Here is a 27,271-nt window from a genome sequence, read left to right as displayed (position 1 = left end):
GCCTATTCGTTTGCATGAATGGCGTGTCGACTGAGAAAATCCGCTTTCCAGTTTAGTACTCCCGGAATGAACACTGCGGACAAGGTTGGGTGATGAAGTTCTGCCCACCTTAACGTGCGGCTTACCTCCTTCATTGCTTTTTGGCTGTGAGTTCCTCCCTGATGATTGAGGTACGCTACTGCCGTTGCGTTTCCGAGCGAGTTTGAACTGGTTTCCCCTGAAGAATGTCTTTTGCCTGAATGAGCGCCATATATATGGACCGAAGTCCCAATATATTTATTGACAGGCAACTTTCTTCCTTGGTCCACAGCCCTTGGAAGCAACTTCTTCCTGACACTGCTCCCCAGCCCTGAAGACTGGCATCCGTTGTCAGAACTTCCCAATCTGATATCCAAAAGGGTCACCCTTTGTCCAGATGGGATGTCTGTAGCCACCATGCTACTGACCTCCTTACTTCCAGAGGAAGGACCATAGTCTGAGTTTTTATTGTCTGATGTAACCCATTTCATTTGGAAAGGATAAGATGTTGTAGAGGCCTCAAGTGGAATTGAGCATACTCCACCATGTTGGATGTCGACACCATAGAACCCCTTACATGCATTGCTGCGTGAATGGATACCCTCTGACTGTGTAGCACCTCCTGGATCCTCGACTGAATTTTGGATATTTTGTTCAGAGGTAAAATTACTCTCTGAAGACCCGAGTCCAACACAGCCTCCAAATGAGTCATCCGTTGTGATGGAATCAGGGGCGACTTTGCCCAATTTATGAGCCAACCGTGTCTCTGTAAACAATCTATTGTCTGTTGCAGATAACACTGAAGCAATTCCTGAGATTGTGCCAGGATGAATAAATCGTCGAGGTATGGAAAAATCCTTATCCCCTGCTGACGGAGATAAGCCGCCATTACCACCATAATTTTGGTGAACACTTTGGGAGCCGTGGCCAGTCCAAATGGATGCACATGAAACTGAAAATGTTGCTGGAGGATAGCAAACCTGAGATAGCATTGATGGGACAGTGCTATAGGAACAAGTAGGTAAGCATCCTGTATATCCAGGGATACCATAAAATCCCCCGACTCCATGGCCAAAATAATGGAATGTAAAGTCTCCATATGAAAATGAGGCACCCAAATGTACTTGTTCAGCACCTTGAGATTGAGTATAGGCCGGAACGACCCATTTGGCTTCTGGACTAGAAACAGTTTGGAATAAAAACCTTGTCCTCGTTGCGCAGGAGGAACTGGAATTATAACTCCTGTTTCTGAAACAACTTCTGATCTGCCTCTTGCAAAGCCCTGGCCTTCATTTCCACTGAAGACGGGCTAGTGCAAAAAAACCTTTGAGGGGGGTGTTTCTTGAAGGCAAACGCATAACCGTGAGATACCGCTTCTTGCACCCAGGCATCTGTGGTGGACTGCTGCCAGATCTGTGCAAAATGAAGAAGTCGGCCTCCCACTCTGAGATCTCCCAGGTGGAGGCCCACCCCATCAGGCTAATGGTTTATCTTCTGGCTTGGAAGCCGGCCCTCTTGTAGCCCAATGCTTTTTAGTCTTACCAGACTTGTCAGGTTGAGACTGCTTGCCATACCCCTTTCCTTTTGCTTTTCCTTGAGTCCGAAAGGGCCGAAAAGCTGGAAACCTAGGCTTGGATTTGTGTGTGTTAGGATACTTCACTTTATTGGAATCTGCCTCTGACTCCAAAATACTGTCTAATTATTTACCAAAAGAATATCTCCAGTAAAAGGCAAAGACTCCAGAACCTTCTTGGATTCTGAGTCAGCTTTCCATGTACGTAGCTAAACCACTCTGAGAGCTGCTACTGCCGAGGCTGATGCTTGAGAGGCAATTGTACCCATATCCAAAGCTGAAGCCATGGCTGGTCTTACGATTGCCCCAGACAAAGAGAAAATGGTTTTTAAAAACACATCTATTTTCCTATCCATGACATCATCTAATGCTGTTGAAGGCAGAGGTAATGTAGATTTTTGCACCAATCGAATGACATGCATATCTACTTTGGGAGCCACCTCCCTTTTTAAACAGTCCCCAGCTGGGAGAGGATATTGGGAATTCCATTTCTTTGGAATTCTAAACTTTTTACTGGGTGTTACCCAAGCCCCTTGCATAATTTCCGTCAGCTGTTCTGACCCAGGAAATTCAGTCCTTACTGTTTTGGGACGTTTAAACACAGGTGTCTTAGATTTTAACAAAGGCTCTGATAAGGACAGAATGGCTTTCATAGCACTAATTAGCTCAGGTATGTCCACTGAGCTGCCTTCATCCTCGTTTCTGTATGCAGACCGGAGTGTGATGAGTCTTCATCCTCCGACGAGACCCCATCTGAAACATGTGTAGACTGTGAAGATGTTGTTTCATGGCTATGTGATTTACCTTCCACCGGCCTTTCAGCCTGTTTTTGTTGAAAGGCTGCAGATTCCTGTACTGTATGTGATAACACTAAGAGGGAATTTTGCATGTAAAGGTTAATAGGATAACCTATCCATGGTATAGGAGCTGGCATTATCCGCTCAGCTATACTGGATAATGTCTGTACAAAAGTAGCCCATGGGGGTTCAACTTGAACCTGTGCCTGCCTTGGATTATTAAGTAGGCTTTGGTGAAAACTAGAACAATTTGCACATCATCTATTTTGAACCAGGTCTTGAGAGGTTAACCCAGCTTTGCAAGACAAACATGAAATCTGTGTTGGCGCTGCTGTGTATCCTCCTCACCCTTGCCTCTCTTAGACATGATAAACAATCACACACCTGTACAGTGTTAACTACACAATTTGTGACTGAAATCACTTTAAAACTTGTTAAAGTGACATACAATCCGATCGCTCCCTGCTTTGCACAAGCATTGAGGATCAGAATACACAGAAACTGACAGAAATGGTAAAGTCAGCAATCACACTAGCAATCAGTCACAGGTTATACATTAGTATAATAAGCAATATGCGCACATATACAACTACAGATACATTTCAAGTATGTAGGAGAAACATATTACTGCATTACCTAATAAAGGATTTTAAATGTATTCAGTCGCACAGCAGGAGAAACAGCAGCAATAGTTACAGACTCATATGCATCAGGCACTTATCCAACTACTTGTACTTAATAGTAGGTAGAGACTTAGTGCTGTAACACCTGGCTCAGGAGAGTGGGATACAGGGAGACTTCGCCCCGCTTCAAGGATCGATCAATACATTAGTGAACGCTGAGCCGATCCAGACGCTAATAGTGTACACAACCGCCCAGTAAACCTACAGTGAACACCGACGCACCAGTCACACAGCCACCTATGCTGTGACTGGGTCCTTTTAGATACACAGCGTCTCCGACGGAAGCTGGAAATCAGTTCATGTTTGGAAACTCAGAGGAAACTAGTCATGAACCAAGGGGAGGGGCGACCAGGGGAGCGTTTTACTCCCTACTGCTGACATCAACCCCAGAGAACACGGCCTCATACTAATCCCTGGAGCCGATGATCCCTGGGGCCTAGCGCTGGTGCACCCGAGATAGCAGCCCCATCAGCTACTGTTCGGTAGTCTCCTTCCCGAAAACAGTGTGGCTGTGTCTTGCGTCTCCCCCGCTAAGCGGAACCGACACCTTACCTTCTCCCTGTGCTCTGGCCACAGCCTGGTAACGTCCGCTGGACTTGCTAGAACATCCGACACAGACGCCCGCTGAAACAGTACTGTACACATGGGTGTTATCGCAACCCGGCGGAGAGTTGTTGGAGCGACTCTTTCTGAGGTGCGTGTAAGACGCTTTTTAGAAACTCGCTCAAAAAAAAATAAGACTATAAAAATAAATTAAATAACAAGCTTATGGCTGCCAAAATCAGCAGGCCAAAGATCGTGGTCCGGCTCCTGTCGCACCAACAAAAAAACTTAATTGCCTGAGCCAGGAAGCAGGGATATAGGGGACTGGCCCGTTGCATTCTGGGAGGCTGAAAGCTTTGATCATTGGTGCCAATCCGCTGACGCTCCCTCATATCCCAATGTTTATCCTGTGAATAACCTGTGGACCCTGCAGGAGAAAACAATTTTATCACAGTCCAAATAAGTTCTATCAATATTCAGCTCCATGCCAATGAAACCCTACCCGATATGTACACAGAGGCATATCTATAATTTATGCATAAAATATACTTTTGGTATACTCCAGAGACCCACGTTGGCACAAAACAAATCACTGGCAAAATGGCACTGATGTAATTTTCCTGAAGATTTGCACATAGGCCCTCATTCCGAGTTGATCGCTCGCTAGCTGCTTTTAGCAGTAGTGCAAATGCTAGGCCGCCGCCCTCTGGGAGTGTATCTTAGCTTAGCAGAATAGCGAACGAAAGGTTAGCAGAACTGCTCGTAAAAATTTTCATGCAGTTTCTAAGCAGCTCCAAACCTACTCCTACCTTGCGATGACTGCAGACAGTTTAGTTCCTGCTTTGACGTCACAAACACGCCCTGCGTTCGGCCAGCCACTCCCCCGTTTCCCCAGGCACGCTAGCGTTTTTACCTGACACGCCTGCGTTTTTTAGCACACTCCCGGAAAATGGCCAGTTACCACCCAGAAACACCCACTTCCTGTCAATCACTCACCGATCAACAGAGCGACAGAAAAGCGTTGCTCGACCTTGTGTAAAACTGCATAGTTTTGTGTGAAAGTACTTGGCGCATGCGTACTGCGCCCCGTACGCATGCGCAGAAGTGCCGATTTTTAGCCTGATCGCTATGTCGCGAACAACGGCAGCTAGCGATCAACTCGGAATGAGGGCCATAGGCAGTACAGAAATAATCGGGAACATGACAAAGGGCATGATCCTGGAGACATGCACATGAGCAGTAGACTCTGGCACAGGGCCAGAGTCTACTCGCAACTGTGCCATGGAGAGAGCAGGTGGCTCACACTGAGGCTACACTCGGGCCCATTCCTCTCTTAATTTGCCCCTGTATGTACATTCTAGATCATAGGTTCTCAAACTCGGTCCTCACAGTGCATGTTTTCCAGATCTCCTCACAGAATAACTAGTGAAATAATTAGCAACACCTTTTAAAATGTGTCAGTGAGTAATGACTACACCTGTGCACCTGCTGGGTAACCTGCAAAACGTGAACTGTGTAGGGTCCTGAGGACCAAGTTTGAGAGCCACTGTTCTAGATGATGTTTTCCTGTAAGCTTGGTGCATTATATTACTGCTCCTTTTCTGTCTATGTGGCATTTGATTCAATTTTATATTGGCTCTTTCCTATATTATTAAAATATATCATTTGATTTTGGAAGATCTCCAGCTATTTATTGATATAAAGAAGAAATTAATATACTCTACCTGCGTATTTTTATTTATTTTTGTTAGATATCAGATAAAGGAAATATGCTGGGTTACACTGATAAACATTCACAAGAAACGGTCTTTATTGCTGCCATTTTTCATAGAAATGAATATTTAAATACTTTAATAAGCATAAAGGTATCAAATGAAGGTTGTCAGCCATTTTGTTTTTACCTGTTCAACGCGCACTTGGGCATTAATGAGTTGATACACCACAGAGTCAGACAGTCCAATGTCTTTCAGCAAAAAGAGTGTCAGAATTTCATCATCCTTTAAGATGTCTCTGATTCGGATGCCATGTCCTGTGTAGGTAAACACAGCAGGTAAGATTATACATTAATCCATAAAGTATGTATAATCAAACATGAACCTTAGGCCTCACTAAATGGGAGATGAAGCAATCCTTAATTGCCCATAGTAAACCAATCAGCATCTCACTGTCATTTTATAGAAGGTGCTGGAGATATCATATCCAGAAGCTGATTGGTTGGTTGCTATGGGCTACTTCTCCACTTTTTCTCCGTATAATTTTTAATACATCTCACCCTATAAACAAGGACACATTCTCCTCACCTTACTCTCAGAATAACTCATGTACTGATTAATCCAACTATTTTTCCATAATATTATATTGCCAAACTTTGCTATTGGGTTGTCACAGAAAGAACATTGAAAACTAGATTACAGTAATGGAGTGGGGATTCACCATTTTCTCAATATTTATTACAGTATAAGTTTAGCTGCCCATCCATAGCTATTCCACTTGTGTTTGGGTAATTCATACAGCATGGAAGTTACTGACAGATATAGGTGTGTATTCGATTCAAGTCGGATTTCCCACTGTACGTGTAAACCGGTAAGCTGAAAATCATTACTTGTTAATGAAAGCATAGCCAAAGCCGGCCCTAGGCATAGGCAAACTAGGCAAATGCCTAGGGCATTTGGAATGCCATGGGCAGGGCCGTGCCAAGCTTATATTTTTTAGTAAGCAAAAATCTATTTTGGCGCCCCTTGATGGGATATAAGGGGTGTGGTCTTACAATAAAAGGGTGTGGCTACACAATTGTACTTTCCGTGGTACAGGGTGATAGTGGGTGACAGGGAGATAATAGGTTACTGGTGAGGCAGGGGTGACAGGGAGATAGTGAGTGACTGATGTCCCCAGTGCCAGATACACATGTCACCACAGCGCCAGATATACCCCCAGTGCAGATACACATGTTCCCACAGTGCCAGATATGCCCCCAGTGCAGATACACATGTCCCCACAGTGCCAGATATGCCCCCAGTGCAGATACACATTACCCCACAGTGCCAGATATGCCCCCAGTGCAGATACACATGTCCCCACAGTGCTCCCACAGTGCCAGATATGCCCCCAGTGCAGATACCCATGTCTCCACAGTGTCAGATATGCACCCAGTGCAGATACACATGCCCCCACAGTGACTCCCACAGTGCCAGATATGCCCCCAGTGCAGATACCCATGTCTCCACAGTGTCAGATATGCACCCAGTGCAGATACACATTTCCCCACAGTGCCAGATATGCCCCCAGTGCAGATACACATGCCCCCACAGTGCCAGATATGCCCCCGATGCAGATACACATTTCCCCACAGCGCCAGATATGCCCACAGTGCAGATACACATTTCCCCACAGTGCCAGATATGCCCCCAGTGCAGATACACATTTCCCCACAGTGTCAGATATGCCCCCAGTGTAGATACAATTGCCCCCACAGTGACTCCCACAGCGCCAGATATCCCCAGCGCAGATACACATGTCCCCACAGTGCCAGATATGCCCCCAGTCCAGATACACATGCCCCCACAGCGCCAGATATCCCCGGTGCAGATACACATGTCTGCACAGCGCCAGATATGCCCCCAGTGCAGATACACATCCCCCCACAGTGCCTCCCACAGCGCCAGATATACCCCCAGTACTGATACACATGCCCCCACAGTGCCTCCCACAGCACCAGATATGCCCCCAGTGCAGATACACATGCCCCCACAGTGACTCCCACAGTGCCAGATATGCCCCAGTGCTGATACACATGTCCCCACAGTGCCAGATATGCCCCCAGTGCAGATACACATCCCCCCACAGTGCCTCCCACAGCGCCAGATATACCCCCAGTACTGATACACATGCCCCCACAGTGCCTCCCACAGCGCCAGATATGCCCCCAGTGCAGATACACATGCCCCCACAGTGACTCCCACAGTGCCAGATATGCCCCAGTGCTGATACACATGTCCCCACAGTGCCAGATATGCCCCCAGTGCAGATATGCCCCCAGATACACATTTCCTCACAGTGCCAGATATGCCCCCAGTGCAGATACACATGCCCCCACAGTGCCAGATATGCCCCAAGTGCAGATACACATGCCCCCACAGTGCCAGATATGCCCCAAGTGCTGATACACATGCCACCACAGTGCAAGATATGCCCCCAGTGCAGATACACATGCCACCATAGTGCCAGATATGCCCCCAGTGCAGATACACATGCCACCATAGTGCCAGATATACCCCCAGTGCAGATACACATGCCCCCACAGTGCCAGATATGCCCCCAGTGCAGATACACATTTCCAAACAGTGCCAGATATGCCCCCAGTGCAGATACACATGCCTCCACAGTGTCAGATATGCCCCCAGTGCAGATACACATGCTCCCACAGCACCTCCCACAGCGCCAGATATGCCCCCAGTGCAGATACACATGCCCCCACAGTGCCTCCCACAGTGTCAGATATACCCCCAGTGTTGATACACATGCCCCCACAGTGCCTCCCACAGCACCAGATTTGCCTCAGTGCAGATACACATGCCCCCACGGTGCCTCCCACAGTGCCAGATATGCCCCAGTGCTGATACACATGTCCCCACATTGCCTCTCCCCCACCCCCAAAAAAAAAAAGTGCTGTTCACCTGCTGCTGTGAGGGAGGGAGAGCGCATTGTGCGCCTCTCCTACCCCTCAGTCTCCAGCGGCGGTGTCTATCTTCAATTCGCCGCCGGCCCGGGAGCCAATCAGAGCTCGCGGTCCGGCAGCCAATCAGGAGCCTCAGCTGCCGGTCCGCGAGCTCTGATTGGCTCATGGGCCGGCGCCGTATTTAAGATAGTCACTGCCGCCAGAGACGTCTGTGCGCGCCGGGCAGCGGTGGCCGGGAGCGGATTGACCTGCTTGCCGGCCACCGATGCTGTAGAGCGCCCTCTACTGCCTGGCGCTTAACGCGGCTGCGTAGCCTGCATATGCGTCGGGCCGGCCCTGGCCATGGGGCACAAGCAGATTCTGCTGATTAAAATGATATGCGGCGTACTTATATTCTGTGTGTGCATCATATTGATTAGGGCCGGCTCTGAGCATAGCTAAAGCTTATCAGCATTACATGAAAATCTTGAAAATCTAACTTTTCTTTATAAATATGGTGTGCACATATTGGGGTAAATTTACTTAGATGGGAGTTCTGTTTAAGATGGGATGTTGTTTATAGCAACCAATCAGATTCTACTTCTCATTTATCTAACACCTTCTAGAAGATAATACCTGGAATCGGATTGGTTGCTATGGGCAACATCCCATCTTAAATAGAACTGCCATCTTAGTAAATTTACTCCATTGTTGCAGATTTGTTATTATTTTTAAAAATAGCTGATTACTTACAGCTTTTGTTTCAGCGGAATTTAAATTGTCAATTCTTTTAAAGGCAATACACATCATTATTGGTTGATAAACACCATGAATTTATAAGAAACATGTTTATAATCCAGAAACAATCTTACGAATATTATAGAATGAAAGGAATTTGGCTTATAGTCTGAGATTAAGTTTCTGGCTACAATTGTTTGTAAGTTTTGGGTGTCTGGTATATCCCATTCAACAGGGTATTTTAAAGCCCCACTTAACACTGACTGTGAGTGATGGCTGGAGAGGTAACAGTGTAGTTTGAGACTATACAGGCATGTGGGTCTGGCTGGGTCATTCATACATTAATCTCAAGTACAGTATCAACAACTCACTACTTTTATCCTTTGTTGAATGTACACAAAGATCTTGTACTTATGATTCGCTTGTTGGCAATTAAGTAAGTTGATTGGGCTTCAAGCAAGATGTTTAGAATGGTTACAAAATAGCAACTGACTTCATGCGTTGTTAAAGACTGCCTGTTGCTTTTGAGAGCAATAGTTAATTACACAGTGCCTAAGAGGTCTATTTACTAAGCCTTGGAAGAAGATATAGTGGATGGAGATAAAGTACCAGTCAATCAGCTCCTAACTGTCATGTCACAGGCTATGTTTGAAAAATGACAGCTAGGAGCTGGTTGGCTAGTACTCTATCTCCGTTCACTTTATACCCATCCAAGGCTTAGTAAATAGACCCCTCAGTGCTGAGAGTGAGCACTGGAAAACAGCACTCCCAGTCCCTACATGTAAATATTCGCCTTATAAGTTGTCCCACTTATTGCTCTTGTTCCGTAACAGTTGTTTGCATTTAGCATCTAATGCCTCCTGCGCGTCTCTAAAGGAAAGGAAGCAGCTGCTTAGGGCAACTCTAAAGCCAAGTCCCAGCATTTGCATATCTAGTCTCCTAAACCTATTAGCAAGGGGGGGGGCTACTTCCAGTGGGAGTCCCGTAGCTGCAGCAAAGGCACCTGGGTAATGTAGGCAAGCTCAGTCCTCTGCTCTGTATGGATCTCTCGGCAGCGCTGATCCCAGCATTCCATCGCCATGGAAACATATCGCAGACTCCCAGAAGGCAGCGCATGTTTGTTACAAACTTTGGTTTGAGTGAAGCCGCTGAGGCTCTGGCAGTCAGGGACAAATTACTGCCTTGCTCCGGGTGACAGAAATCCTGGTTTCGGCCCTGTGTACTGCATACCAATATGCCTCTGTATATAGGGGGTCATTCCGAGTTGATCGTAGCTGTGCTAAGTTTAGCACAGCTATGATCGTTAACTCAGACATGCGGGGGGACGCCCAGCACAGGGCTAGTCCGCCCCGCATGTCAGTCCCGGCCCCCACACACAAATACAAAAGCATTGCACCGAGGCGATGCCTTTGTATTTGAGGAGTAACTCCCGGCCAGCACAGCTCCTGCGGCTGGCCAGGAGTTTCTCGTCGTTCCCGCTGTCCGCTGCGGCATCGTGCCCCCCAACGGTCCGGCCACGCCTGCGTTGGCCGGACCGCTCCCCCTAAACAGCGGCTTAATGCCGCCATTCAGCCCCCTCCCGCCTAGCAACTGCCTCTGTCTCAGAGGCGATCGCTAGGTAACGAAAGCTGCCATGCGCCGGTGCACTGCGGCGTCGGCGCATGCGCAGTTCCGACCCGATCGCTGTGCTGCGATCGGGTCGGAATGACCTCCATAGAGTTGTGTTTGTTTTGACTTACGGTTCCGATTACCTTGAGAGGTGGAATAAGTATTGGCAAGTACGTGTATTAGATAGTTTTGCAGCTATATTATATCACGTTGCAACCATCTATTACAGAGGTTCTCAAACTCGGTCCTCGGGAGCCCACACAGTGCATGTTTTGCAGGTAACCCAGCAGGTGCACAGGTGTATTAATTACTCACTGACACATTTTAAAAGGTCCACAGGTGGAGCTAATTATTTCACTTGCGATTCTGTGAGGAGACCTGCAAAACATGCACTGTGTGGGCCCCCAAGGACCGAGTTTGAGAACCTCTGATCTATTAGGATATGTGTATATTTGGACTACTAGAAGAAAGAAGATCCTTTTGAAATTATAAAGCAGTAAATTATGTTGTTTGGATTTTATTATATTTTATATAGAAAATTAGACTAAAACATTGACTTATAACACTGAGAAGATACTATACTCTCTGCAGATAACATCCAATCAAATATATTGTATACAAATCAGGTGACTTTCTTAGTTACTATTAACACTATCAAACCCCATCTCTGTTACTACGGGCGTTCGGAAAGTATATGTATTTGTATGCCTGACATATGTATGAATGTGTTTTGAGTTGGATGTTTTCTGATATGTTTCACTCAACATACACACATAAGATCAAAATCTTTGCAACAGCATTTTTAGGAGTATGATTGAGCTGCAAAATGCCTCAACCTCTAAATGAGGCCCTATTTAATTAACCTTTCTAAAATATTGCAGCTCATCTTTGTGTTTTAGCTGAAAAAACCTAAGCAATTATTCACATCACAATTTACAATTTCCTTTATAAACACCTCACACATTACAATTACCTTTGTAAACATACGGTATAACAAATGACAATTTCCATTACAAATGCATTTGCTGTTTTGCATGGTAGATTTGTAGAAACCATAACAAAGGACACTACTGATAAGCAGGTATATATAAATAACACTACATATACGTATACTGAAGTGTTTGGGGGTGGGGGTTTACGAACATGCAGTACTACTACTAACATATGTACTAACATAGTGTAAAATGAAAAATAAGCAGCCAAACACTTTTTCATTAGACTTCTCTGACTAGCGGCAGGGGGAGTCAACCTGTGGCTCTCCAGCTGCTGTGGAACTACACATCCCAGCATGCCCTACCACAGGTTTGCTGTTAGGATGTTCTAAAACTGTGGCAGGGCATGCTGGGATGTATAGTTCTGCAGCAGCTGGAGAGCCACAGGTTGCCTACCCCTGGACTAGCCCAACAGACGTTTATTGCCAGCTGGTTGATACATACGTACAGTAGTATTGCACATTTCTATTATTGCATCATCTAAGCCACAGGTTCTCAAACTCGGTCCTCAGGACCCCACACAGTGCATGTTTTCCATGTCTCCTCACAGAATCACAAGTTAAATAATTAGCTCCACCTGTGGACCTTTTAAAATGTGTAGGTGAGTAATTAATAAACCTGTGCACCTGCTGGGTTACCTGCAAAACATGCACTGTGTGGGGTCCTGAGGACCGAGTTTGAGAACCTGTGATCTAAGCAATTAACATAACCAAGAATTCTCACTTAAAGCATCTAGATTTACACACACACACACACACACACGCACACACACCCCCCCCCCCCCCCAAATATAGTTTACTAAGGGCTATATTTAATGAACAAACAGTATTCATGTCACTTTTCTAAATCGTCAAGAAATTATTAAATACTGATATTAAGTGCCTAATTCAGGGTTGACCGCATAAGCAAAATCTTTCTCTAATGGGCAAAACTATGGTGTAATTCAGAGTTGATCACAGCAGCAAATTTGTTAGCAGTTGGACAAAACCATGTGCACTGCAGGGGGGGGGGGGGGGCAGATATAACGTGCAGAGAGAGTTAGATTTGGGTGGGGTGTGTTTAAACTGAAATCTAAATTGCAGTGTACAAATAAAGAAGCCACTAGTTACCCTGTACAGAAACAAAATAACCCACCCAAATCTAACTCTCTCTGCAAATGTTATATCTGCCACACCTGCAGTGCACATGGTTTTGCCCAACTGCTAACAAATTTGCTGCTGTGATCAACTCTGAATTACACCATAGTTTTGCCCAGTAGAGAAAGATTTTGCTTTTGCGATCACCTGAATTAGGTCCATAATCTCATTTCAGTAACTAGGAAACTACCTGAGACTTTGCCAGGGTTGGTTCGAAGTGTATCCATGAAATTAGACATTGTATAAAGTTCTCTCCACATCCGGCCAAGGTGCTGAATTTCTGGCTTCTCCAAAAGGATATCTTGCGCATCTTTATAGGCCCTCGCAAGGCTTAGTAAAGTAAAGAACAAATGGATATTTGTTATGGAACAAGAGTAAACCTGCAAACTGATAAAACTTTAGAGACCAGTTCTGTTCTCATGAAATACACCAGTGTTATTTGAAGATTAGATTAGCAGATGCCAATGCACAGAAAAAGCCTCCCAGATAAAACCAAGACATCCAATTACCATTAGGATTGCTTAAACTATAAAATATGAATCATTCGTCTTGGGTGTAAAATGAAGTTTATTTATTGTCTATATCCATGTACATCAGTAGCCGTATAGTAAAAACTAACAGTACAAATGTAAAAAGAAATGGTAGACTTAGTAGAATTTGGCAGTGTTCTGAAGAAAATACTGTAGGATAGGGATGGCCTGAATTCGTATGGTCTCCACAAAAGGAAAGAGGTAAGCGGCCATTTTGCAGCTTAATTGTGCACCAGCCAAAGGCAAAAGTGTTATTAAATTAAAAGGATGATGATGGGCCTTGTGATCCCTTCAGAATGACTTGCCCTGACTGCAGTAGGCCCATGTATTTTACCACAACCACCAAAAATCCACACGACCCATCACAGTGAATCAAAGCAACACAACAACAGTGATGTTTCTCATTGCATCAATGGATCTATCAGATATTTCATCTTGAATTCTAAAGAGCCTTGTTATGATACACATTCTGAACCATCAACATTTTACATACTCTATGTAAAAAAAAAAGATTACATAAAGATAAAAAAGGCACATAATCCCATCATCTAAGAACATACAATGTAAAGGGGAAAGTTGACTATGGAACTTCACTAAAGTTCTAATTTCATCCATGAACAAGTCTTCCCTTTGTCCATTACAATGTTTAAACATCCCAACATATCTACAACATAGCTGAAGTTAGTAACAAAATCCGTAGTTGGTTCCAATGATTCACCTGAACGATCATTAGAATATTGACAAAGAAATTCAGGCATTTTAATTAAATAACATGGTCTTCAATGGCTGATTGGGTGTGCTGGGATGCATAGAGGCATTGAGTGGGGTAGTTGTCTTATACATATGAGATTCATTCAATGATAAAGGATATCAAGTGTCATGTATGAAATACTTAGTGTCAATATAGTTCTGCTAAAGATGCATTATGCTCCATGAGTTCTACATGTAACCGTACAAGGTTCTTAGGAAAAGGAAAAAAGCTCTTTAATAACAAAGTCTTTATACAAAGGATTTGTTAAGGTGATGCCAGTCAGGAGTATGACAGTTACCACAACACCTATTTTCTTATCATCCGTGTCACATATCCTGTAACTGCTGGACACAGCTCACAATGAGCTTTTTGTTTGCAATGACAAAACAGAAAAATACAAATTCTACAAAATGCATTGGAACCACTACTTGCAGCTTTTTCACTGGTCTTGTGTCTGCGGTCTGAAGGTCTGTTTTCTGTCATTGACCCCAGGACTGTACAGGCATCATCAATGTTATTGTAATGGTTCCTTCATTTTAACCTAAAAAATATTTTGGCTATGTTTTGGAAACATTAGAGGGAATATTTATGAAATATTGGAGAGAGATAAAGTGGAAAGAGATAAAGCACCAACCAATCAGCTCCTAACTGGCACAGCCTGTAAATTGATATCAACTGATTGGAGAGTACTTTATCTCTCACCACTTTATCTCTATTCAACCTTTAATAAATACCCTTCCATATACTCACTAAACTGAATAGATACAAAAAATAAAAAAATAAAAATTTATTGTATCTGTGCTTCACTATCAGTAACAACATGCAAGTATCAACCAGGTTGATTTTGGCATGTAAATGATTGCCACTTTAAAAAAAAAAACAACAACAGGAAAACTTTCACGAAAATCTCTCACTTCCTGATTCTCACACCCTATTATATTCCCCCCTGGGTCTTTTTATACACTGGATAGTGTATAAAATACATAATTAATAATTAACACTATAGATGGCCTATAGTATTTTATATATCAAATATATTTAATATAAATAATGTAAGTGGTCAGGAAAAGGTTAAACATCCCATAATAAATAAATAAATAAAAATAAATACATAAACATAATAGAACCAGAAGGAGACAGTACTGCACTTTCTAAGCACACATTCTCCCGCCTCATATTAAGGTGCCTGGCTCTTCTTCTTGGCAGCTACTCTCTGGTTCAGCACACTGATTGAGCACTCAGACCTACACGTACAGCAAACTTTGTAGAAGAAGCTGCTATACTAGGTATGTGCAGCAGCTCCACTCTGTCCCTTAGGAGTCTATTCAATTTCAGTATTCAATTTGCGGCCACATACGACAGGTTTGGGCCGTTTCCAACAATGCCAATCCGACTATTTTTAAAGTCGGATTGACATTGTCGGAAATGGGGCTAAAACCTGTTGGATTTGACCCCAAATTCGACAAAACACGTGGATCCGTCCTCATATCTCCACAGCAAATGGTTCAGCAGGCTTTTTCTTATATCATTTGTTCTGCACTTAATTTTAGACGATGTCTGTAGAAGGGCATAATGTACATGATATTGTTACCTGGTTAGATCTACTGTTCATCATGGAATCATCTTTGATTGATACAATTGTTTTTTCACTCGTCATGTGATGTTATAGAATGTTAAAATATATTTTAAAAAAATGTTATACCTAAAAAACAAACAAAAAAAACACGCGGATCCGCAGCTAATCCGCCGATCCACGTGTTTTCCGACAAGTCGGAATTTCTGACTTGTCGGATAAACTGCAGTTTGATTGAATAGGTCGAATCATGATTCAGCCTTAAAATGTCGGAAACTGACGTGTTTCCGACAAGTCAGGAATTCCAACTTGAATTGAATAGATCCCTATAACTGCATGTTGCAGCAGCTCTGTATTGCTATTGTGGTCATAATTTGTTCCCCGCGTCCAAGAGGAGTGGGTGAGGGGTTGCTGGCAACTGGAAATCTCCCCTGCGTTTACCTATACTTACAGTATATGTTAATATTGCCTTTGAAGTTTGTACACAGCACCATATATGAGGAGGAACCAGTTAAAGGCCCTCTTTAATAGTAGTAATGATCTAATAAGGAATTGCAGAAAACATTTTCATTAGTGCATGATTTAGATCCACTTTGAGTTATATAACTTTTTCCTGCTGTACATATGTCTACAGTACAAACAATAACTATCAATCTAAATAATATGTATATGTATTTGTTTTTAAGGGCCCAATAAGCATCGAGCACCAATTTAGTCAGGTGGGTATAACTTATGGCAGCATACTTATTTCACAGTACTGTACCTAGAGTAGTGCTGGGCCTGGGGTGAACAGGCCTGTCCACTTGTTTTTAAAACTTGAGGTTAAATATTTTTGGTTACAATAAACTGTAAGTCCAGTAGCGACTGTATATTATAATTTAGTTATAACATCATGCATTTCATATATATATATATATATATATATATATATATATATATATATCCCTTACGTGACAATCTGTGGTTTTCCATCTGTTAATGAATTGCAGCTCCAGTCTGGGTGACTGTTAGTTACCAGAGCGAAGGCGAGGAATTGTACAGTAGAGTGCACAATGGGAGTTGTAGTTCAGCAACAAGCATGCAGCAGATTGGAAGTAACCTCTCACACAAACACCTCTTTTTCTAGTTATTGCACGCTATTCAGTTTATGCTTTTTGAAATCCCAGTAAAGATTGCATCAGTAAGCTAGGGGGAACAAACAAAATCCATCCCAGCAATTTCCCCTACCTCCATACGTTTGCACGTATTGTATTTTGTTTTTCAGCATTTATCATTGCTTCAAACATGCTCAAAGAATGCAGTCGAATATTTAACCTGTGACTGAACTTATTCCTTGACGTGAAAACATATAGTGGAATATAAAGAATCTCCAACAAATGCAATCCTTCATGGAGATATCACTAGAATGTAAATATATTGCAATCCAGGCTAATCATTTCATATAGGCATGACTGCTTACATGGAATTGTTGTAGTTTGAAACCACGCCAGGGAACTCTCCACGTGTAGGGCTCCTAAAACAAGGGTTATTGGTATTACAGAAAATTCCTTGTAACCATGGTAACATCCCTGCTGAAGGCAGCGCCTTGTTTGGAAAATGGCCTGTGTAAATGGATAAACAGAGGAGGGAAATAATAAAAATTTAGTTTGTGTTTGAAACAACACTTGTCATAACATCAGAAGTCTATGTGCTACATTCCTTTTAGGTTACTTGAAGAGTTTTTTTTTTTTCTTTTTAACTTGCGTCTGGATTTTATCTGTTGGAAGGTATGCATATCTTAAACCCATGCAGCTGAGGGGCAGATCTTGACGTCCTTTTCTCCACAATGACCAGTGGAAACATTTACAGCTCCTGATACGGTAATACATTGTCCAAACAAATATAAATAACAGTCTCTTCAATTTCACAGACTAGCCAAATGCGTCATGTCTTCAAAATGGTGTAAATCAGACCAAGATACACTGTACTTTCTTATCATCTCTCTTTGGTAATACAACACTAATTATTGATAAACTATTGGTGTGCTATAGTATCTGTTTCAGGGACCTCACATGAAACTGCTGCTCAGAAAGGTTACATACAGTGTTTTAACTTTCAAATTCCAGGTTTCCTGGCCCCTACAAGTATTTTTTCATTTTGCAAATTTGTACTTAGGGGTAAATTCAATTAGGGGTGATGGTCTATCCCCCGTGAGTAATAGGGCTACTTATATACAGGTTTTGACAAGTCTCTATGTGATACCCCACTAAAGTACCCTGTACCTGAACTTACAGGGGTATCCTGTTTGAACCTGCATAAGTGAGAACCTCTATAAGTTAGACAAACACTTCTTGAACCTGGATAAGTGAGATACCTCTTTAAGTTAGACTAAACGTGCAATCCCTTGAGATCCCACTTAACCAGGTTCGACCGTATATAGCTCCCATCTGTCCTGCCAGTCTGCAGAGATGATTGGAGGTACGTATGTTGCTACTCATCATGATATGCGGGTGCTGTATTCATCTGCCACTGGTGGGCAAGACAATACAAAGGTTTGTTTAGGGGTGGGAAGTTGGAGGCAGATTAGCACCTTTGATGTTCAAGGACACCCCTCCGAGGAACCAATGTTGTGAGGTATATAATACAACTACCTGTATAGCACAGACAATAAATGTGGACATATGTTTAGCTATGTGTTGTCAGAAACATATTTACTGTGTAGATGTGTCCTCAAGAACCTAGCCTCAATACACCATGCACCGTGAGAAGACTGGCGTGAGTGAGCCAGCAGTTCTGGAGCAAGAATGGAGGAGGACACACCGGTATGTGCAGATGTGTGTGGTTGACAGATACGCTAACAGAATCAGGGGCAGATTTATGAAGCCTGGTGAAGTGATAAAGTGGAAGGTGATAAATAACGCACCAGCCAGTCAGCTCCTGTCATTTTTCAAACCCAGTCTGTAACATGGAAGTTAGAAGCTGATTGGCTGATGCGTTATCACCTTCCACTTTATCACTTCACCAGGCTTAATAAATCTGCCCCGCACTTTCTTAAGAGATTAAGGGACAGATGTACTTGGAGAGAGATAAAGGAGTAGATTTATCAGTCATTACTAATCTTAAATAGTGCTCCAACCAATCAGCTCTTAACTGTCGTGTTACAGGCTGTGTTTAAAAAATAAGAAGAGCTGATTTGCTGGAGCACCATTAAAGATTAGTAACGAGTGATAACAAGAATATCACTCGTTGTTAAATCAACCCCAAAGTACCAACCAATCAGCTCCTGTTATTTTTCAAACAGCCTGTAACATGGCAGTTATGAGCTGATTGGTTGGTACTTTATCTCTTCCCACTTTATCTCTCTCCCAGGCATAGTACATCTGTCCCTAAATATCCTATTCATTAAAACATATATTTATTTTGACCACAAGTATTCAATGATATGTGAGGTATTCTGCACATGGCATACTACTTCATATAACAGTGAGCAGATATTGGGGGTTATTCAGAGATGGATGCAGTCCGCTGCATACACAGCCAGATCTGCGTCCATCTCCTCTCATTCTGAAAGCCCCCACCACAAGGCAAGTCCACCCAGCATGTATGGCGCTGCCTCACGATGCATCCACAATGTAATTGCGGACACATCGAATTAAGAGTGATCCCTGCTAGCGCAGCCTGACTGTGCTGTCAGGTGGTCTGCCGCCATTTTTTAAATCAGAGCGGCTACATGGGATGTGATGAAGCTGCCCCGAAAACGCTCCCGGCACGCCCCTTTTTGGCCTGCCACACCCACAAAGCGCTGCATCGCCACCCACCCAAAGCCTGACGGTGTTAATCATGTTGCGGATGCATCCTTTGTCTATAGTTAAAATACCATTAATAATAAAAAAACAAGTGAATCCTTACATTCATGTTGGCCGTATAATGGATTTGCATTTCGTAGCCAGACCAGGACAAGGATCAATGACAAGGGCCAGAAAATTTCCACAAAAACCCGAAGCTGACCAGGTAAATAGAGAGAAAGGGAAAGTTGACGTCACATTTGATGAAAAAGAAACACAAACAAATCACCAAAAAATATGATTATGTTTAAAATAATGTAAACAAACCAATCTAGAAATATTTGCTCAATAAAGGAAACTTCTGTCCTTTTCTCTAAATGTATTAAAGGACACTGGACCATGTGAGGTACAACTTAGGTCATTGCCACTTTACACAATTCTAAATGTTTTGTTTTTAAATGCTTGCAGGGAGCACAGTTGGACAAAATGTCAACAATGACTATGTCAACATACATAATGTCGACACCACAATGTCAAAAGTTATGATGTCAACATTGTTTAAATGTCATCAAACAACATGTCAACATTCTCAGAAAGTCGACATTCTCATAATGTTGACATTAGGGGTAGGCTCAGGATGGGAGGATTAGTATTACAGTCATCTGATAATCAAGTAATTTAAAAGTTTGTAACTGAAGCTGAATAAGGCCCTATGTGTATAAGTGCATTACAAATGTGGGGCATATGTGTAAGGGGTATTACTGTGTGGCATGTGTATAAGGGGTGCTATTACTGTGTGGTGGAATGTGTATAAAGGGCACTGCTGAGTGGTGTAATATGTATAAGGAGCGATACAGTGCAGAGTAATGTGTATAAGGAGCGATATGGGGCAGTATAATGTGAATAAGGAGCAATATGGAGTGATATAATGTGAATAAGGAGCAATATGGTGCATTGTAAAGTGAGTATGGAGCGATACGAGTGGTGTGATGTGAATAAGGAGTGATACGGTGCAGTGTAATGTGAACGGTGTGGTGTAATGTGAATAAGGAGCGATACAGTGTGGTGTAATGTGTAAAATGAGCCATACAGTGCAGTGTAATGTGAGTAAGGACCGATCTGGTGTGGTGTAATGGGAATAAGGAGTGATATGGTGCAGTGTAATATATAGAAGGAGTGATATGGGGCAGTATAATGTGAATAAGGAGCGATACAGGGCAGTATAATGTGAATAAGGTGCGATACGGGGTGGTGTAATGTGAATAAAGAGTGACACGGTGTGGTGTAATGTGAACAAGGAGTGATACGGTGTGGTGTAATGTTAATAAGGAGCGATATGGTGTGGTGTAATGTGAATAAAGAGTGATACGGTGTGGTGTAATGTGAATTAGGAGCAAAACAGTGTGGTGTAATGTGAATAAGGAGTGATATTATGTGGTATAATGTGAATAAGGAGCTATACGGTGTGGTTTAATGTGTATAATGTGCCATACAGTGCAGTGTCATGTGAGTAAGGAGCAATATGGTGTGGTGTAATGTGAGTAAGGACCGATATGGTGTGGTGTAATATAAGTAAGGCGTGATACGGTGTGGTGTAATGTGTACAAGGAGTGATACGGTGCAGTATAATGTGAATAAGGAGCAATATGGGGCAGTATAATGTGAATAAGGAGCTATATGGAGTGATGTAATGTGAATAAGGAGCAATATGGTACATTGTAAAGTGAGTATGAAGCGATACGTGTGGTGTAATGTGAATAAGGAGTGATACGGTGCAGTGTAATGTGTACAAGGAGTGATATGGTGCAGTATAATGTGTATAAGGAGCAATGCGGTGTGTGGTGTAATGTGTATAAGGAGCAATATGGTGCGGTGTACTGTCAATAAGGAGCGATACGGTGTGGTGTAATGTGAATAAGGAGCGATACGGTGCGGTTTAATGTGAATAAGGAGCGATACGGTGCGGTTTAATGTGAATAAGGAGCGATACGGTGTGGTGTAATGTGAATAAGGAGTGATACGGTGCAACGTAATGTAAAAAAGGAGCAATACGGTGTGGTGTATTGTGAATACGGAGTGATACTGTGTGGTGTAATGTGAATAAGGAGCGATATGGGTGGTCATTCCGAGTTGATCGCTCGCTAGCAGTTTATAGCAGCCGTGCAAACGCTATGCCGCCGCCCACTGAGAGTGTATTTTAGCTTAGCAGAAGTGCGAACGAAAGGATCGCAGAGCAGCTGCAAAGTTTTTTTGTGTCGTTTTAGAGTAGCTCAAAACCTACTCAGCGCTTGCGATCACTTCAGACTGTTCAGTTCCTGTTTTGACGTCACATACACGCCCTGCATTCGCCCAGCCACGCCTGCGTTTTTTATGGCACGCCTGCGTTTTTCAGAACACTCCCTGAAAACGGTCAGTTCACACCCAGAAACGCCCACTTCATGTCAATCACTCTGCGGCCAGCAGTGCGATTGAAAAGCTTCACTAGACCCTGTGTGAAACTATATCATTCGTTGCAATAATACGTTGCACGTGCGCATTGCGCCACATACGTATGCGCAGAAGTGCAATTTTTTCCTCATTGTTGCACAGCGAACGAATGCAGTTAGCGATCAACTTGGAATGACCCCCATGGTGCGGTGTAATGTGTATAATGAGCCATACAGTGCGGTGTAATGTGAGTAAGGATCGATACGGTGTGGTGTAATGTGAATAAGGAGAGATATGGCATGGTGTAACGTCAACAATGAGTGATACGGTGGTGTAATGGGAATAAGGGACACTACTGTGAGGCATAATGTGAATAAGGGACACTATCGTGTGATGTAATGTGAAAAAAGTTGCACTAATGTGTTGCGTAATTTGAATTGGGGGTACTATTGTGTGGCCACACCCCTTCCCAGCATGAAACACGCCCCTTTTTGGCCTGCACACCACTGTTGCACACTGTTCCTATTTCAAATATGGAGGGGGGGGGGGGGGCGCCAATGCTCTTGCTGGCAAGGGCACCAAAATGAGTATTGCTATGAGTAAGGGATGATGGGTTTTGCTGGCTGCTGATGTGATGGTGGGTGATGCGTGCTGTGCTGGGAGAGGGGTGCTGGGTCAGAGGCGTAACTAGTGCCGGTGCTAGGGGACACCAGTCAAAATCTTGCCTAGGGCATCAAATTGGTTAGGACTGGCTCTGCCATAAAGGCAGCATCCCTTTGAACCTGACACCATCAAGCCTAAACTGGAAAAACAATGAAGCTACATTGAAATCTGAAATGTCCAGACACTTTGCTGCATCTACTGTAAGTAGTGACGATTTATAAAGGGTGCTATTTAATATCACATAGACATCATAATGTACTGTCGAGACTATACATCTGTGAGATAGGACAGACTAAACTTATGGTAGGGCAGCATGAGATACAATATATTTCATCTGCCTTCAGAAATTTACATAACCAACCCTGACGGTGCTATCTGTCACAAGCTAAAACAGAAACAATGTTTTTGGAATTAATGAAATAATATAAAATTGTTAAGTTTTTCATCTGTATCATTTCGGTTCTATTAGAAGTCAGTTCATTTGAACAAAACATATTTTCCTTTTTTTTTTAGCATTCATAACATTATCTGTCACTAACTATCTCTAGAGTTGTACATTTGCTGTAAAGTTTCGCTCATCTCTTCATAGTCTGATGACCCAAGAACCCCTGCCCCTATTATAGTAACCACTATTTACACCATGGATTTGATTCAGGGAGGTAACAGGGTATGGCGGCAAAAACATGATAGTGCCAGGGCCACTTTTGGGGCACATGAATCACGTCTCAGGCAGCTCAGTTGCAGCGGCTATTCTAAGGGGTCTATTCATAGAGCAGAGAAAAGCCCTGTTTTGCGGAAAACAGGGCTTTTCTCTGCTTTGGGCCATTCACAGAGCAGGTTACCGTGGAGAAGATCCTGACTTCTTCAGCAGCACCCTCGCTCCATGGCTGAATCCATACTTTAGTATGATGAGTGTGATTCATGAAGGAGCGCAAAGCCCTGCTTTCCGCATCTCCATGGAGTTTAGGTTCGCCATCTCAGGATGGGGTAACCTGAACATCGGTGCGGAGCCGGCAGGAAAGCTCAATGTTTCCATGGTCTTTGTCTGGCACCCGACACTAGATTCACCCCTGACCTCCCGGGAGCTCATTCGTCAGCACATATGTGGAGATGTGTGCAGGCGCTCGGGCGGTGTGTCCACTCCCAGCACCAGGCTCCCAGCAGAGGGCAGGGGATCTGTGTCCCCTGCAGTTCCTAACTGTAGACAGCACTGGGGCAGCTTGTCTGTCCCCAGCGGTGGTGGAGCAGCAGCGGCGGGTGTCCGGTGCAGGGACCGCGTATTGGTTCCCTGCGCCGGACCTGAAGCAACAACGGGCAGCGCTGCAGCAGCGGTGCTTCAAACTTGGCGCTGTTTTGGCAGCCAATTGGAAGCACCGATGGCCGGATTTTGAATCCGGCGGATGCCGTGAGCCAATCACGGCTCACGGAGCATCTGCCAATGGGAAGCGGGCACGGCGAGCCAATCGGCGCTCGCTGTATCATAGGCCCCGACCCCGGCAAGTGACGTCAGATGCCGGGTGGGAGCCGAAGAAAAAGACCGCGCGGAAGAGCGCAGGAGACCCGGGCGGCACCAAAAAACAGAAGACAACACGGAAGCTGTTCCTGAGGCCGCGGAAGATGCCTGAAGACACGGGCATCGGCGGATAAGATGTCCAGCGGTGGCTGGATGCAAAGGAGCAGCGGGGGCGCCGCTGGCCAGGACGGGCCAGCGGCAGAAGAGTGAAGAGGAGTGCCGGAGAGGTCACCTCTCCCACCGGGACAGGTAGGCCCTCGGTGAGGGCGCCTGTCACTCACCGCCCCCCCATCTCCTCCCTAGACCATCAGCGATCGGGCATTAGGCCCGTGGGCATAGTCAGGCCACTGGCCTGTGGCGCAGAAGGCGGGCAATAAGCCCGTGGCTAATCCCAGGCATTAGGCCTGTCCCCACAGTAGAGGGTATTGCCCTAGTTGAAGTGTGCCCCAATAGGAGGTATAAGCTCACTTTGGGAACTAGGCCCAGGTCACCAAGAATAAGCCCACAGTAGGCAGGCTCGTAAGCCTGAGCCCCATTGCTTAAGAGTGATCTGGACATTAGACCCAGGTCACTCCACCAGGCCCCCACGATAGGCGGGCGCTAGGCCCGTGGGTAAAGTCAGGCCTCCGGCCTGTGTGCATTTAGGGGGGGCAGTAAGCCCAAGTAAGTGTGTGGGGAGGAGGGCAGGCTGTATGGCGCCCACTCCCCAGTCATTCTAAAGTAGTATTTCTCATACGTCCTAGAGGATGCTGGGGACTCCAAATGGACCATGGGGTATAGACAGGATCCACAGGAGACATGGGCACTTTAAGACTTTAAATGGGTGTGAACTGGCTCCTCCCTCTATTCCCCTCCTCCAGACCTCAGTTAGATTATGTGCCCAGAGAGACTGGACACACAACAGGGGAGCTCTCCTGAGTTTCTCGGGAAAAGTCTTTATTTAGGTTTATTATTTTCAGGGAGCACTGCTGGCAACAGGCTCCCTGCTTCGTGGGACTGAGGGGAGAGAAGCAGACCTACTTCTGTGAGTTAAAGGCTCTGCTTCTTAGGCTACTGGACACCATTAGCTCCAGAGGGTCTGATCACTTGGTATAGCCTAGCTGCTCATTCCCGGAGCCGCGCCGTCGTCCCCCTCACAGAGCCAGAAGAAAGAAGCCGGGTGAGTAACCGAAGTACAGAAGACTTCAGTAAAGACGGCAGAAGACTTCAGTCTCAGAGGTACCGCGCAGCGGTCGCGCTGCGCACCATTGCTCCTACACACAAGCGGCACTACATGGGTGCAGGGCGCAGGGGGGCGCCCTGGGCAGCAATAATACCTCAATTTCAGCCTGGCAAAAGTGATATACAGTGCATAGGCACTGTATACGGACCCTCGCCAGTATAAAAAAATAGCCGTTTGGTCTTTCCACGGCTCCGAGGATTTTCCCCAAAGTAATGGCGGAAATGATGGTGCTCCTGCGCAAGCAGGGTGTCACAATTATCCCGTACTTGGACGATCTCCTAAAAAGGCGAGATCAAAGGAGCAGTTACTAAGAAACGTTGCGCTCTCTCTGACAGTCCTGCAACAACATGGTTGGACCCTAAATTTGCCAAAGTCACAGTTGGTTCCGACAACACGGCTGTCATTCTTGGGCATGATCCTGGACACGGAACTGCAGAGAGTGTTTCTCCCAGCGGAAAAAGCTCTGGAAATCCAGAACATGGTCAAGGAGATTCTGAAACCGGCAAGAGTGTCGATTCATCAATGCCTCGGGTGTTGGGAAAGATGGTGGCAGCCTACGAAGCCATTCCGTTTGGCAGTTTCCATGCCAGGGTGTTTCAGTGGGACCTGTTGAACAAGTGGTCCGGGTCTCACCTGCACATGCACCGGAAAATAAGCCTATCTTCCAGGACCAGAGTATCTCTCCTGTGGTGGCTCCAAAGTTCTCACCTCCTAGAGGGACGCAAGTTCGGGATCCAGGATTGGGTCCTGGTGACCACGGATGCAAGTCTCCGAGGCTGGAGAGCAGTCACACAGGGGGAATATTTCCACGGAAAATGGTCAAGCCAGGAAGCTTGTCTGCACATAAACATTCTGGAATTAAGAGCCATCTACAACGGCCTTCTACAAGCGGAACATCTTCTTCGCGGTCTGCCCGTCCTGATTCAGTCGGACAACATAACAGCAGTGGCGTACATAAACCGCCAGGGTGGAACAAAGAGCAGAGCGGCGATGGCATAAGCCACAAAAGTTCTCTGCTGGGCGGAAAAACATGCAAGCGCTCTGTCAGCGGTCTTCATTCTGGGCGTGGACAACTGGGAAGCAGACTTCCTCAGCAGACACGATCTCCATCCAGGAGAGTGGGGTCTTCATCAAGAAGTCTTTGCAGAAGTGACAAATCATTGGGGAATTCTTCAAATAGACATGATGGCGTCTCGCCTCAACAAGAAGCTTCAGAGATATTGTTTCAGGTCAAGGGACCCTCAAGCCAGTGCAGTGGACGCCCTGGTGACACCGTGGGTGTTTCAGTCGGTATATGTGTTCCCTCCACTTCCACTCATTCCAAAGGTGATAAGGATCATAAGAAGAACAAGGGTTCAGGCGATACTCATTGTTCCAGATTGGCCACGGAGGGCCTGGTATCCGGATCTTCAGGAATTACTCATAGGAGATCCCTGGCCTCTTCCTCTAAGAGAGGACCTGTTACAGGAAGGGCCATACATGTTCCAAGACTTACCGCGGTTGCGTTTGACGGCGTGGCGGTTGAACGCCAAATCCTAGCTCAAAAGGGTATTCCCGGTGAAGTCATCCCCACTCTACTTAAAGCTAGAAAGGAAGTAACGGCGAAGCATTATCACTGTATTTGGAGAAAATATGTGTCTTGGTGTGAATCCAAGAAGGCTCCTACGGAAGAATTTCAGCTGGGTCGTTTTCTCCATTTTTTGCAAGCAGGTGTGGATGCAGGCCTAAAGTTAGGCTCCATTAAAGTGCAGATTTCGGCCTTATCAACTTTCTTTCAAAAAGAATTGGCCGCCCTTCCAGAGGTTCAGACTTTCGTGAAAGGAGTGCTGCACATCCAACCTCCATTTGTGCCCCCAGTGGCACCATGGGACCTTAACGTGGTGTTGCAGTTTCTTATGTCACACTGGTTTGAACCTTTACGAAAGGTTGAGTTAAAATTTCTCACTTGGAAAGTGGTCATGCTTTTGGCCTTGGCGTCCGCAAGGCCGGTGTCGGAATAAGCCGCTTTGTCTCACAAGAGCCCCTATTTGATCTTCCATGTGGATAGAGCGGAATTGAGAACTCGGCAACAATTTCTGCCAAAGGT

General features: G+C 44.8%; 1 protein-coding gene across 1 annotated transcript in view; it reads right to left on the bottom strand.

Moving 5' to 3' along the window:
• The window catches only part of ABCA4 (ATP binding cassette subfamily A member 4), a 502,596-nt gene that overhangs the window by 437,463 nt on the left and 37,862 nt on the right, over positions 1 to 27,271 (bottom strand). The window contains exons 2-5 of the mRNA XM_063941498.1: positions 19,485 to 19,578; positions 17,056 to 17,197; positions 12,933 to 13,072; positions 5,516 to 5,643 (exon numbers count right to left, since the gene is read on the bottom strand). Coding sequence (XP_063797568.1) covers positions 5,516 to 5,643; positions 12,933 to 13,072; positions 17,056 to 17,197; positions 19,485 to 19,578 — 504 coding nt within the window. The remainder of the gene's footprint in view (positions 1 to 5,515; positions 5,644 to 12,932; positions 13,073 to 17,055; positions 17,198 to 19,484; positions 19,579 to 27,271) is intronic.

Source organism: Pseudophryne corroboree, chromosome 9 (assembly GCF_028390025.1).
Source record: "Pseudophryne corroboree isolate aPseCor3 chromosome 9, aPseCor3.hap2, whole genome shotgun sequence".
Classification (NCBI taxonomy): domain Eukaryota; kingdom Metazoa; phylum Chordata; class Amphibia; order Anura; family Myobatrachidae; genus Pseudophryne; species Pseudophryne corroboree.
Note: the sequence above shows the minus strand (reverse complement) of the source record. Positions and strands in the feature narration are given on the sequence as shown.